General features: G+C 47.0%; 1 protein-coding gene across 2 annotated transcripts in view; it reads left to right on the top strand.

Annotated features, from left to right (window-relative positions):
- The window catches only part of LOC144769368 (pre-mRNA-splicing factor SLU7-like), a 344142-nt gene that overhangs the window by 267760 nt on the left and 61542 nt on the right, over positions 1-14840 (top strand). For both annotated transcript variants that reach the window (XM_078653421.1, XM_078653420.1), the window contains exon 14: positions 13014-13088. In XM_078653421.1, coding sequence (XP_078509547.1) covers positions 13014-13088 — 75 coding nt within the window. The remainder of the gene's footprint in view (positions 1-13013; positions 13089-14840) is intronic.

The following is a 14840-nucleotide window of genomic DNA, read 5'->3' as shown; positions in this document are numbered from 1 at the left end:
ACCTGGGGTAGAAAATGCTGTCTTGGCCTTAGACTCCTCAGCTAACCTGATTTGCCAGTAGCCAGCTGTCAAGTCAAATGTGCTCAAATACTTGGCAGAAGCCAATTTGTCTATGAGCTCATCTGCCCTTGGAATAGGGTGTGCATCTGTCCTGGTGACAGCATTGAGTCCTCTGTAATCCACACAGAACCTCATCTCTCTCTTTCCATCTTTGGTGTGAGGTTTGGGGACCAGAACCACTGGGCTAGCCCAGGGGCTCTCTGAAGGCTGAATGACACCTAGTTCCAGCATCTTTTGCACCTCAGTCTTGATACAATCTCTGACATGGTCAGGTTGCCTGTAAATGTTGTTCTTCACAGGAAGACTATCACCAGTGTCCACCACATGGGTACACCAGTTAGTCTGACTGGGTGTCAGGGAGAACATATGTCGATATGACTGCAAAAGCTGTCTACAGTCATTTTGCTGACGTTCAGTGAGGCTGCCATCTAAGGCCACACCATCAACTGATCCATCCTCAGGGTTCTGAGTCAGCAGGTCTGGGAGAGGGTCACTCTCTTCCTCCTGCCCCTCATCTGTAGCCATGAGCAAGCCCATGTCTGCCCTGTCAACATATGCTTTCAGCCTGTTAACATGGAGCTCCCTGTGGGGGCTCCTGGGAGTTCCTAGGTCCACCAAGTAGGTAACCTCTCCCTTCTTTTCAATGATAGTATGGGGTCCAGACCATTTGTCTTGGAGTGCTGCTGGGGCCACTGGCTCCAACACCCACACTTTCTGTCCAGGCTGGTACTCAGTCAAGACAGCCTTTTGGTCATGCCAGGCTTTCTGTAATTCCTGGCTAGCCTCAAGGTTTTTGGATGCCTTCTCCATATACTCAGCCATCCTGGAGCGGAGACCAAGTACATAGTCCACTATGTCTTGCTTTGGCTTTTTGAGAGGCAACTCCCATCCTTCCCTCACCAAACACAGGGGTCCTCTTACAGGGTGCCCAAACAACAATTCAAAGGGGCTGAAGCTAACCCCCTTTTGTGGGACCTCTCTGTAAGCAAGCAGAAGGCAGGGTAGAAGGATGTCCCATCTTCGCCTGAGCTTTTCTGGTAATCCTTTGATCATACCCTTTAGGGTCTTGTTAAATCTCTCAACAAGCCCATTGCATTGTGGATGATAGGGAGTGGTGAATTTGTAGTTGACACCACATTCCTTCCACATAGCTGTTAAGTATCCTGACATGAAGTTGGCACCTCTATCAGATACTACCTCCTTAGGAAACCCCACTCTGGAGAAAACTCCAAGTAAGGCCCTGGCCACAACAGGAGCTGTTGTGGTCCTAAGGGGAATTGCCTCTGGGTACCTGGTGGTATGGTCCACCACCACCAGTATGAATCTGTGCCCAGATGCTGTAGGGGGATCCATTGGTCCTACAATGTCAATCCCCACTCTTTCAAAGGGCACCCCCACCACAGGTAGTGGTATCAGGGGGGCCTTTGTGGTACCACCTGCTTTGCCACTGGCTTGGCAGGTTACACAGGAGCGACAAAACTCCTTGGTATCCTCTGACATGTGAGGCCAGTGAAAGTGACAGACAAGTCTGTCCCAAGTTTTATTCTGGCCTAGGTGTCCTGCTAAAGGAATATCATGTGCCAAGGTAAGAAGGAAGCCCCTAAATTGCACAGGTATGACCAACCTCCTGGTTGTACCAGGCTTGGGGTCTCTACCCTCTGAATAAAGGAGCCCATCATCCCAATAAACTTTATGGGTACCTTGAGCATTCCCAGCAGCCTCAGCAGCAGCCTGCTGTCTGAGGGGTTCAAGAGAGGGACAGGATAACTGAGCCTGCCCCAAGTCTGCCCTAGAAGGTCCCCCTGTCCCCAGAAACTCAACCTGATCAGGTTCAAGCTCTTCAGGGACAGTTCCTTCAGGGGTCTCAAGATCATCTTCCTGTGAAGGCTGATCCTCACTTGTAGGCATTTGGGAAGGCACCGCCTTTACCCTCCTGTTCCTTGTCTTGGAAGGTACTTGGTCCATTGTTCCAGGATCCAAGACCTGAGGTTCAGAGAGGCACTTTTTGGCCTGTGACCTGGTCACAGCAAGAACATGTGATGATATCCCTAACATCTCTGCATGAGTCCTGTACTCAACTTCTGACCATAGAGAGCTCTCCAGGTCATTGCCCAACAAACATTCTACTGGGAGATCAGCACTAACCACAACTCTTTTTAGGCCAGTTACCCCTCCCCAGGAAAAGTTAACAATTGCCACACTATGTGTAGTAGTGACATTGCTGGCATTGGTCACCAGGTAATTATCACCTGGTATGTACTGTCCAGGGTCCACAAAGCTAGGTGTCACCATTGTGACACTGGCACATGTGTCCCTGTATGCTTGAGCCACTTTTTCATTAATTACAGGTGTCTGTCTGTACTTGCCCAGATTACTGGGACTGACAGTAGGGGACAAATCAATTTCCCCATCACAAATCAGAACAGCCTGTGTAGGGGTTCTGACTAGGCCAGAATCTCCCTCAGTTCCCAAGGTGATACCCACTACCCCCTTGGTTTGTGGACCAACACTGCCAACTGTACTAGTGGGTGCAGGTGCCTTAGGGGCTGCAGTGTTGGGGGCTACACCCTTTTTACAATCACTTGTCCAGTGAGATGTGTTTTTACAAAAACTACACCAGGGTTTTCTTTGACCTTCTTTCTCCTTCTTCTTGGAAGTTTGGGACCCACCCTCAGTATTAGTTTGGGGCCCTGTTGAAGATTTCTGGTCTTTAGCTTTCTGCTCCCCACCCTTCTGGTCTGTTTTCTTTTGGTCACCACCCTGGTTCTGGTTCTTTTGCTTAACTCTGGTTCTAACCCATTTGTCTGCCCTCTTTCCCAATTCTTGGGGAGAGGTTAGATCTGAGTCAACCAAATGTTGGTGCAACTGCTGGTTCTCACAGTTATTTAAAATCTGTTCTCTCATAAGCAAATTGTACAATCCTTCATAGTCTGTAACCTTACTTCCCAGCAACCAGCCCTCCAGAGCCTTAGTGGCACATTCAACCAATTCAGACCAGTCCTGAGTCTGTGTCTTCTGGGTATCTCTGAACATTAACCTGTACCGTTCAGTGGTTAAGCCTAACCCATAAATCAGAGCACTCTTCAGGACCAGGTAGTTTCTAGAATCCCCATCACTAACTGTGAGGAGTCTGTCTCGGCCTCTACCTTCAAAGGAGAGCCACAAGATTGCTGACCACTGTTTCCGAGGGACCTGCTGTACTTTGCAGGCTCTCTCAAGTGCAGTCATCCATTTGTGGATATCATCCCCAACTTTGTAGGGGGCACAATCTTACTCAGGTTTCTATTATCATAGGACCTGTCTTTATCCTTAGGGATAGTGCTGCCACCAGTGGATCCTAATCCACTCTCTCTAGGCTGCCTTGCTCTAGCAAGTTTCTCTTTGGCCAGGGCAACTTCTAATTCTTGCTTCTGGATCCTAAGTTCAGCCTCTCTCATTTTGGCCTCATGTTCCCTTCTTTGAGGGCTAGTCAACTCCCTTCTGGAGTGACCATGAGAACCTCTAGAAGCATGGGAGGTATTGGATTCACCTGAGTGATTCCTCCTCCTCCTGGGCTCCTGGTTAAGTCCATTTGGGGGTCTGAATGGGTTGGACCCACCTTCAGTCCCAAATAAGCTTAAGTTAGTCTGGTTAAGCCTGCTGACTAGCACCTGACTATTTCTCTCATCATCAGACCCACTTTCCTCCTCCTCTTCCTCTTCTTCCTCATCCTCAGGCTGAGTATCCCCAGAGGTCTGGTTATCCTCATCTATCTGGATGACAGGGACAGGGGCATCAGTGCTATCATCTTCAGTGGGAGAGCCTCCATCTCCATTCCCTTAGGGGCCTGGTTTGGAGGTCTTTAGAGCTTCAGACTTTTCTAAAAGCTCTCTGAGGTGATCTGCTGTAGGGGTAGGACCCGTTTTGATTCCTCTTAAGGAACACAGCTGCCTCAATTCTTTAAAATTAAAGATAGCAAATTTGGATGGTGCCCTTGGAGGGTCACTCTCAACAGAGATAGGTCCAGTGGATCCCTCTGCTCCAGACATTGCTCTAGTGTGGGTGGATATGTTGCAATCTACCTACACTTGTGTTTACCTACTAAACCTATCTAGTAGTTGTGGTCAGGGTGTGCTACTCCCTATCCTCTACAACAACTAAGTTCAGTAGAACTTAAGTATACTAGTCTTGTTTTAGTGTACCTATCAGGTACCTGTATGATCTTTCAAATGATACTCTCAAAGATTGTAATGGTAAAACAACAGCAAGCTCAAATCCCACCGCTGCCACCAATGTGAGAAGTTGGCCTGGTATATGATGCTCACTAGTTCTAGTGATCACCTTGTACCATGCCAAGCAACCCTTATGATGATTGGTTGTAAAGTCAACCTTATAGACAAGCTATCCTAGGGGTAGCATGGACTAAGCAGTCTTAGGCTAAACTCTGTAAAGGCATGTGAAGCAAGCTGTTTTACCATACACAATCCCCTTGAATACCAAATGAAAGGACACCACACAGATATATATTGAAAATATATATAGATTTATTTCTACAATTATCCCCTATACTCTTTATGAGCACAGAAGCAATAGCGTTAAAACAAAACACAGTTTAAATATACAAAAGTTGCACGAATATGGATGAGCCCTAGGGACCACCTAAACCATATACTAAAATAGAGGTATAAGAACCACCAATAAAAAAGGAAAGAGGCCTAGGGCCTGGGGAATCGCTGGAGCTGTTCGGGACTAGCAGTGATGAAGTCGGGAAAGGCCCGCGGGACTCGGGTGCAGTGCGGAAAGTGCACTTATGCACCAATGCAATGTCAATGGTGCATAAAAGTTACAAAGTTAATGTTTTAGGAACCTTCCGATGAACCTACAAGGACAAAACTTTAGACACAGGCACTAGAGGTATATACCAGTGTGGGAACACCGGCGTTGCTGAGTTACCTCAGCCACAGGAAGCGGGTGCACAGGTGCGAAGTAGTGTCGGGTTTCGTCACGCAGGTCGATGGTGCTTGGAGCTGAAGATGCTGCAGGCGGGTCGTCGAGGAGAGTTCCGGTGGATCCAAGGGTGGATCTGAAGAGGTGAAGACCTGAAAGCAGAGGGGACAATGTTCAAAGTCACTAGCCAGTGACTACCGTGGAACCAGGATGGAACCAGGCAATGTCGGGCGCAAACAGGTGAAGACGTGAAGATTGTCTCTGCAGCCACGTGGACACGGAGAGGTCAAGGACGTCCAGGAGTCGATCACGAGCTGTCCCGCGAAGGCTCTCGCTGATGGCGGTGTCGGCAACTTGATTGGAGCAAACAGGCCTTGGCTAAAGCAAGCCACGCAGGAATCGATGCAAGCTTCTCACTCGGACCAGCAAGGTCAGAGCGGGTGCTCCTTTTCAGGGGAGCAAGGGTCAGTCTGGAGCAACCAGACCAGCGGTGTAAGTCGTAGTTTTCATCGCCAAGATGGCCGCTAGCCACGTGGCAAGTGGCCGGGATGGCGCGTCGAGTGGCAAAGTGCAAAAGGGCCCCACGCAGATCGTGGAGATGCTGGGGGGCTGATCTTCGGTGCAAATGCTGCTCGGTGTTGGGGTTTCTCAAACCCCAAAGCACAGCGTCGAGGGTGCCTCGGGTGCTGCGCAGTCAGCTTCTCGGGGGTCTTCCAAGATGTCCGGTCCCACGTCTCTCGGTGCCTCCACGGGTCTCTTCTTTTCAGGGACTGTGGATCGGGCTCTGAGATGTCTGGGAGTCTGGGTCTTGTCAGGCTCTGGGCTCGGGCTCCGGCGGGAGGCGGCGGCAAAGCAAACGTCGAGTTGCTGGTTGGTGCCTGTATTCACAGGGTGGTCACTCCTTGGCCACAAGGGAGATTCTTTTCAGTCTTCTGTGCAGCAGAATGTCGAAGTCCAGTTTTCTTCTGTATTTCAAGTCGAGTTCAGGATGATCTGAAGTCTCAGGACATAGCTCCTACTCGTATTCAAATTCTAGGGGCCGGATCACCTACTAGGTCCCTCCTCTGGGTGGGACCAGGAAGGGGGGCGGTTACACCCCCTTTCCTTTGTGCAGTTTCGCGCCAAGGCTGGGGCTGGAGAGCCCCAGCACCGGTTTGAACTGGCAAATGCACGGGGACACCTTGTGTGCCCCAGGCATGTCTGATTCTATTAAGCCCTGTCCTACCCAATACACAAAATCCTGTCTGGGGTGGTGCTAGCACCTCCCAAGGCAGGAAACCCTTTGTCCAAGCTGCCCTCGCTGGAAGGACTCCCAGCAGCAGGAGGTCAGACTTGTGTCTGTGGTGGCAGCATCCATTTTGTGATGCTAAGGCTCAGTTTAACTTTAACCGGGGTTCAGGTTAGGTACATGTCGTGTCCCTCTAGAAGGGTGGAATGCTACCCCCGTCACCAGAACTGGCGAGGGGGTAGTATTCCAATTCGTATGACACCTTACTCGACATGTTTTGATAAAGCCAAACCAAAGATAGCATTTAACCGCGAGGATTATAATGCACTTAAGAGTATATGGTATGGCAGTATCATGAAACAGCTAAAGGACATGGTTCCGAAAGCTGCAGACAGGCTCAGCTCATGCCAGAGCACCATCTCACATATTTCCAAGCACTCTGCCTCCAGGATTGATGAGGCCTTCCATAGGAGTGGCTGATAGGAACATGTGTGTCCATTTTAGGTCAGGTACAGGCATACTACACCTAAGTAAGGGGTGGTTACACCGACTTACCCCAGCTGAGTGATCGGCCAGTTGTGTCAAATATGGAGGCCAGGCCAGGGGTGGCACAATACGTGCTGCAGCCCCTGGTAGGCCTTGGAAGCACCTATGCCCTGGGTACCTGGGTACACTGTTACAGGGGCCAATAAGGTGAACCAGTTCCAATTTCGTAATGCACCTAAAGTGCATTGGCAATAATTTAGAGAGAGAACAGCAGGCTGTGGGTCTGATTAGCAGGCCCACAGCCACATTAAGTCATAAACCAGTGAAGCAAAAAGCAAAAATTTGGGGTGACCATAGGATAGCAGACCCTACTCTCCTACAACAGGCACACTGCGAGTTGGGGTGGCTGAATAATCGTGAGCCAGGGTGGAGGGGCGGCGTAACTGTACATTCCCTGTGGGAGACTGTTGTTTTTTTGTTTTGTTTTTGAATTTTTTGTGTTTTTTCAAGGCTTTCTATATCAGATTCGTTTCATGATTGTGCGAGGATTGGAGGAGGGTTGGGCCATTTTTATGTTTTTTGATGGGGGTAAAGGGCTGAGAGTATTGAGTTGGAATGTGAATGGACTGGGAGATAAAATCAAGCGCAGTGTGGTCCTCCAGTTCCTCTAAAGGCACTCCGGATGTAGTTTTACTTCAAGAGACTCATTTAGTGGGAAATGCGTGCAATGCGATGCATAGAAAGGGCTACCGCCTAGTGGCGCATGCCGGATTTACTTCAGGGTCGAGGGGAGTTGGGATCCTCCTTAGGAAATCTCTTCCGTTTGTGGTTGACTCTGTCACGTCAGATGATAGGGGTCGCTATGTCGCAGTGTCAGGACGTTGGGAGGGATATACTCTTTCCCTTGTGTCTGTTTATGTCCCCCGGGTCTACAAACTACTGCCTATGCTGAGCTGGGCAGGCTTGTTCTGGATCTCCTAAGAGGGCTGCTGATTCTGGGTGGAGATTGTAATGCTGTAGTCTCTGGAACCATGGATAGATCCCCGCCCCGAGATACGGGACGGACACATAAATGGCTTCCTGATTTTCTAGAGGCTTTGGGTTTAATAGATTGCTGGAGATTGTTCCATCCGACTCAGCGACAGTATACCTTCCACTGCGGCGCACATGTTAGTCTCTCGCGTATTGATTATAGTTTAGTGCTAACTGCCCAGGCGTCGTATATTGCTGAGGTGAAACATCTGGCTAGAGGGATTTCGGATCACTCGCCGCTTTGGATTAGATTTGAAATGACAATCGCCAAGTACCAAGGATCGCCCCTATAAATCCTTGGTACTTGCGTAATCCTAAGGTTCGCAAGCAACTTTTTAAAGCGTTGGAAAATTCTTTTCATGACAATGAGGGTTCGGTTTCTTCGTCGGTCTCGTTGCGGGAAGCCTTCAAAACAGTGATTCGAGGTCAAGCCCTGTCCCTGATTTCGGGGGTTAAAAGACAAACGGAGGAAGGGGTGGTTGGGATTGAGTCGGACATAGCCAATATTGAATTGGAACTGGAGCTGGGGCTACCCGTGCTAAACTACATGCCTTGCAACTTAAACAGCTGGAATACAGGACGTTGGTCACTGATAGTGCGAAGGCTATGAGTCGAGAGCAACAGGGACGCATATATGATGTAGGTGATAAAGCGGGTAAATTGATTGCCTGGCTGGACAGGAGGGAGGGTGCAGATCGAGTAGTTTCAGAGATTGAGAATGAGGAGGGTGATCGTATAACTGATCCACAGGGGATAGTTGATGGTTTTGCGGCATACTTCCGTACTGTGTATGCCTCTGTCGACGACAGGCCGGAGGCGGACTCGTGCCAACTACTTAGGGATATCCAACTTCCCTGTTTGGCTGAAGAGGACCGCAAGTTTATGGGCAGTAAGCTTACGGTGGATGAGATTGCTTTAGCGGTGCGCTCCCTCAATTCTGGGAAGGCAATGGGTCCCAATGGTCTACCGATTGAGTTATATAAGCTTCGACCGGACAGGATTGCCCCGAATCTGAAAGATATGTTTTTGGAAGCTCTAGAATGTGGAATCCTACCCCACGATCAGAGCGTGGCCTCGATAGTTATACCGAAGGATGGGAAGCCCAAATCTTGTTGTGCCTCGTACAGGCTGATATCGTTATTGAACTCTGAACCGAAGATACTGGCTAAAGTGTTATCCAATAGGTTGATTAAGGTTATTAGTGAACTGGTACATCCCAATCAATCTGGCTTTATTCCTCATAGGAACACAGCCTTGAATCTGCGCAGATTACATGGAGTCCTCGCTAGGGCACATACCTTAAGAGAACCGGCCGTGTTGGCGTCACTTGATGCCACGATGGCTTTCGACACGGTGGAGTGGCCATATCTGTGGGCTGTCTTAGCTAAGTTCGGTATTGGGCCTGAGTTTATTGGCTGTGTTCGACTCCTGTATACAGAGCCTCTGGCTCAAGTTGTGGTGAATAATCGGACCTCGGCGCCATTTTGTCTTGGGCGTTGCACTAGACAGGGATGCCCGCTGTCCCCCCTTCTGTCTCGCTGGCTATGGAGCCCCTGGCGGCTTGGATCCGTTGGGAGCCCTCAATAAAGGGCATCCGCTGGTCCCCGCAGTTGGAGGATCGAATTTCTTTATATGCCGACGACATATTGCTTTATTTAACTTCGCCCAAGAAATCCCTTAACGTAATATGCGATATTTTACTCTCTTATGGTCGAAACTCGGGATTGAAAATAAATTGGACGAAGTCTTATTTGTACGTGTTGTGCGGCGAAGTCCCCGTTCACCCTCGTAATTGTCCTATACAGAGAGCTAGGGACGGATTTAAATATCTTGGGATATATGTCTCACTCGACCCCGCAATTCGATATAATAAGAACCTCCTTCCTCCACAGGCCCGTTTGAGGAGCGACGTGGCGAGCTGGAAGAAGCTCCCGCTGTTGGGACGAGCGGCCCTGTTTAAAATGATGTCTTTGCCTCGGTTTTTATATGCCCTACAAAACACTCTGGATGTGGTACCAGCTAGTTATTTTCGAGAAGTGGAGGGATTAGAGCGTAATTTGCTTTGGGAGGGTCGATCACGAATAGCGCTTGCCAAGCTGACGCTCCCGTGGTACGATGGAGGAATGGCTCTCCCCGATATTAAACGATATTATTGGGCGTCTCAGTTGGGAGCGATAAACCACGGAACCTATGGGTCCACGGCGGATCCGGGATATGCAATGGATAGATGGCTGCTCCCTGGTGGTAATTACAATAGAGCACTGTATGCTAGGTCTGTGAAGAAAAGTTTAACGGGCCCGACTAAAGTAGCAGGTCGTATATGGCATGATGTTACCTGTTCATTGGGATGCAAGGACCGTTTGACGATGGCTACCCCTTTATTCGGTTCGGATAGATAGGGCCGGTTGTGGAACACGTAGGGTTTCGACAAATGGGATTTGATAGGGATTTCTACTGTGGGAGATGTTTGGGTGAAGGGGAAAATGAAGTCGTTTGTGGAACTACAGACTGAATATGAGTTGAATGACAAAGAATATTTTGGTTATGCACAGGTGCGGCATGCTCTAAAATCGATAGCCCCCAAGGGGGAAATAATACCAGAGTCATCCCCATTAGAAGACCGAATACTAGATGGGCATCTACCAGAGAGGACCATCTCACTCATTTACAAAAAATTGATAAATTGCAGAACTGATCTATTAGTGGAACTACGGAACAAGTGGACGCAGGAGGGTATTGAAATAGATGATGAAGACTGGCAATCTGCGGTCTCTTCCCCTAAGGAAGTCGCGATTCCAGCGAGATTGAGACTTGTCCAATAAAAATTTTTACACAGGGTTTATCTTACCGGTCCTCGTCTGATTATAATGGGGTTCTCGGACAATGGGTTGTGCAAACGTGGATGTGGTCAGGTGGGAACGCTTTCCCATATACTGTGGTAATGTCGATGTATGGTGGATTACTGGAAAAGGGTTCATGCCGTTATACAAGGAGTAACAGGTGTGCAGCTCCTGCCAGAAGCTAGGAGATGTTTATTAAATATTTGCGAGCCTACAGACCTGAATGCTGCACAAATTCTATGGGTCACTCTTGGAATCATGATTGCAAAACGGAATATTGCACAGCTGTGGGGGTCTGCTAGGCCGCCTACGTTGGCCGAATGGAAGGAAAGTATGGATTGGTGTATGTTCAGTGAAAAAACTGTCTACCTAGCTAGGGGTCGCCCTCACAGATGGAACAGTATTTGGGGGCCCTGGAACCAATATAGAGGGGATATTTGTACACTGCCTGCTATTGTTGAACCTGATGCTCCTCTTTCCCCATGATCTTGGCCCGTGAATCTATGTCATTTGTACCATACTCTCCTTTTCCCCCCCCATCGCTAATATTTTTGCACGCTATGTTTTGCATTGGTAAACGACTCTCTTCTCTCATATGCACAGCTGTATTTTATTGATGCCTTGCTTTAATAAAAAGAGATATAAAAAATTTAAAAAAACATATAGAAATTTGCTCAAACAAACAAAGGTGACTGGGGCCTTATAGTTAGGATATAGAATTTGAAAAACCTTACAAATTCACTGAAAAAAACAAGGGTTAAAGGGACGTTATAGTTAGGCTCAGATTTCACTCATACAAAACCAGTGAAATTCCACAGTTCTAGTTAACTGAGCTATCTATAACTGACACCCCAGCAATGCATTGCTTCTGACCCCACTCACACATAACATGGTCAGTGAAATCACTGACAATATCTCAAATGACATCACTGTTGACATCATCCTCAGAACCACTCACACACCCAACCTCTTGTATGCCCACAACCACTCACATACCCAATCACAGATCCATACCAGTACTCGCAAACCGTCTCACTCCTCCATAGTCACTCATTCACCCACTCACTCATACATCCACTCACACAACCATTCACCCACCCATCCAGCTACTCACAGAGCCACACACTGACACATCCACACAGGTACTCACTTATTCACCTACACAGTCACTTACACACCCACCCACTCACTCACCTATACAGCCTCTCAACACAGCCACTAACTCACCCATACAAGCACTCACACACCTACACAATCACATACCCATTCACACATCCATACAGGAACACACTCGTACGTCAGTCGCCCATTCACACAGTCACTCTCCAATACATGTACCCACACACCGACTCACTTAACCAAACACCCACTCACCACCTCACTTAACCAAACACCCACTCAAACTGCCTCTCACTCACCAATACAGCTATTTACACATCCAATCACTCATCCATACAGCCATCCAGACACCCACTCGCTCACCCATGCAGTCAGTGCACACCCAGTTACCCACCCATAGAGCCACTCACTCACCCATACAGCCACTCACTCACCCATACAGCCAGTGACAGACCCACCCACTCAATCACTAGTTCAGCCACTCACACGCCATCTCACTCACCTACACAGCTACTCACACACCCGCTTATACACCCATACAGCAACTCACACACACTTACGTACACACAATGCTACATACAGTCACATAGCCACTCACATAATATATGTTAAGATACTATCAATCAGTAGTAGTGCACCTAGAATACTAATTTAACTTTTGTAGTAGGTTAGTATATATGTTTAACACCCATAAACTCTTAAAAACACGGACAGTGACTTTATAACATCAGGGATGTCATCAGTGTTGTCATTTATCATGTCATGAGTGATGTAATATGTGAGGTCCTAAGCAGTACATTGTGGGGGCATGCGTTATAGTTAGCTTAGGTAACCAAACTGCAGAATTTCACTGGTTTTCTACAAGTGAAATCTGAGCCCAACTATAACGTTTATGTAGCCATTGGCTTTTTCAGTCTGTGTGTGTTTATATATGTTATATGTATGTATATATGTATGTATAACTGTCTTACAAAATGTCGTCTAACCAGCCCAGGACCATGACTTCAGCTGTGCTTTCAATTGCCTTTTGGTATTCACCTAACTCTACTAATGTGGAGAAATCAAGGAAAGAAGAACCTTTTACCTGGCTCATTAAGTTTGGAAAATCCTGCTTACATACTTTTCACCTTCACTAGTGTGACTGACTTCTAAATTGCTGGCGCTGTTAACTCATTTAAAGGTAATAATTATGACTGCAACCCATTATCCCAGCATCCTGACTGTTCAGCAATACTCTGAAATACTTTAACTCTGATTTAGAACATTGAAGCAATCGTATACTAGTAAATGTCCCTTTTATAATGACTGTATCTTCAACACAGGGTACCGATATTTGTGAACTAGAAGATGAGCCTGTAGCAGATGAGATAATGACCAAGCCAAAAACTCTTGTGGAGGTAAGCTATCTATTCATCGCTAACCCCCACCCCTTTCATTTGCTCTTCCTTGGTGCCAGCCCTCTCTGGTGTGATTGCTGATTTACTGGTTCTGCAAATCTGCTGAGAATGGCTTAATTACCTCAAATTCTAAATATCAAAGTGCTGCTTGATAGTGTTTTAAAAGTCTAATGAAGAATTTCAGCATTGCTTGCCTCTTTTAACCCATTAACTGCTTTTCAAGTGCTGAGCATTTTTTGATATTGGAGCACTTTGTGCTTAAGCCTTAATAACTTTGTCCAACAAAAGTATCAACACCATACTTGTGTCCTTTTTTCCAACCTGTTGGATTTTATAAAGGAACACTGGGCCAAGTATTGTAACCTTGTATTTGGTTTTTTTAATGGGAAGGTGCTATTCAAAAACCTTGTATTATTACTTCTAAAAATGACATCCACAAAAAGTTTGAAGGGCACCATCTCCCCAACTTTAAAGAACAAGCCAATCTGTTAAAAAAAATAAACAGATTTGCATCTGTCTAACTGACAGACTATAATTACTATGCTGTCTGTAGAGGAAATAGCTGTGAAGTCCATAAGTGAATCTGGAAAGTTGTATAGTTCTCTGGTATTTGATCTTTCAGAGATTCACATTCTTGAATCATTCCCTGTCATAGTAGTAGGAGTTCCACAGTAAAACTAGAAACACACTGTAATGTTAAACATAATTTGGTAAGACCATAAAGCCTTCGCTTTAGTAAAATATCTCTAGTTTTTAAAAGAGACTAAACTTCAACCAATCAGGTTGGAGCACCCTCTAGAACACTCCCCTCAGAGGCCTCTGTCTCTGATTTTCTACCGCACGTCGTGTGAGGGAGTCTCTCTTGAGCTCTGCTCAGTTCAACCTGCTATCAAACCTTCAGAGAGATTTTATAGATCTATCTACTGTTACCAGTTATCATCTGCTTCAGATCGGACTGTACGAGGTCAGAACTGGCTAAAAAAAAAAGGTATTCACAGACCATGTTGAATCTTTAGGAAGAAGAAGCTGTATTTAAAGGACCAACACAGCGACTGCATATACTGCCTCTGCCCATCTCACAATGTAAAGGATTGTAAGAGCTGCCATACTTTTTCTTCAAAAACCCTAAAAGACAGGAAGGGGAAGTTATTGTTGTGGCTCCAAAAGCTTAAAGCCAGGGAAGATCCTGTTTCAGCGGAAGACAGTGAGAACTCTTCCTCATCTACCAAAGGGGTTCAAAAGAGGGAGAGGTCAGAAGTTTGGTCACCTCACAAGCCTCCCAAAACATCTTCAACAAAGACCCACCATGGATCTTATAGGGAGCATAGAACCTCTGAAAGCCATTGTCACAAGCTACATATTTCATCAGGAAAATCAAAATCTGAACCTTTTACACCTTCGGTTTCTCACAAGTTCAAGAGACTGTTGGCTGCACCAATGACAAAGAAATCACCGACTTGCACACCATCGACAAAGAAATCTACTTTGATGGGAACAGCATCGACTATGACGACAGTAACAACCGTGATCATGGACAGTTCAGACGACAACTACATCAACAATACAGTAGACTGCGCCCATCCCGTCGATGGTTAAGTTGGTCCCGGCTACGTCGCTGACGAAACAGTCGACAGTCATGCTAGTTTCATCTACAGTGCCGGTCAGACTGCTACCAGCGACCTCGTCGATGAGAAACAAAACAAGGGAAGAAAAAAGGGATCTGGAAAAAAACAGTATCTTTTAGGCGAGAGC

The sequence above is a fragment of the Lissotriton helveticus genome, chromosome 7 (assembly GCF_964261635.1).
Source record: "Lissotriton helveticus chromosome 7, aLisHel1.1, whole genome shotgun sequence".
NCBI classification, from domain to species: domain Eukaryota; kingdom Metazoa; phylum Chordata; class Amphibia; order Caudata; family Salamandridae; genus Lissotriton; species Lissotriton helveticus.
Note: the sequence above shows the minus strand (reverse complement) of the source record. Positions and strands in the feature narration are given on the sequence as shown.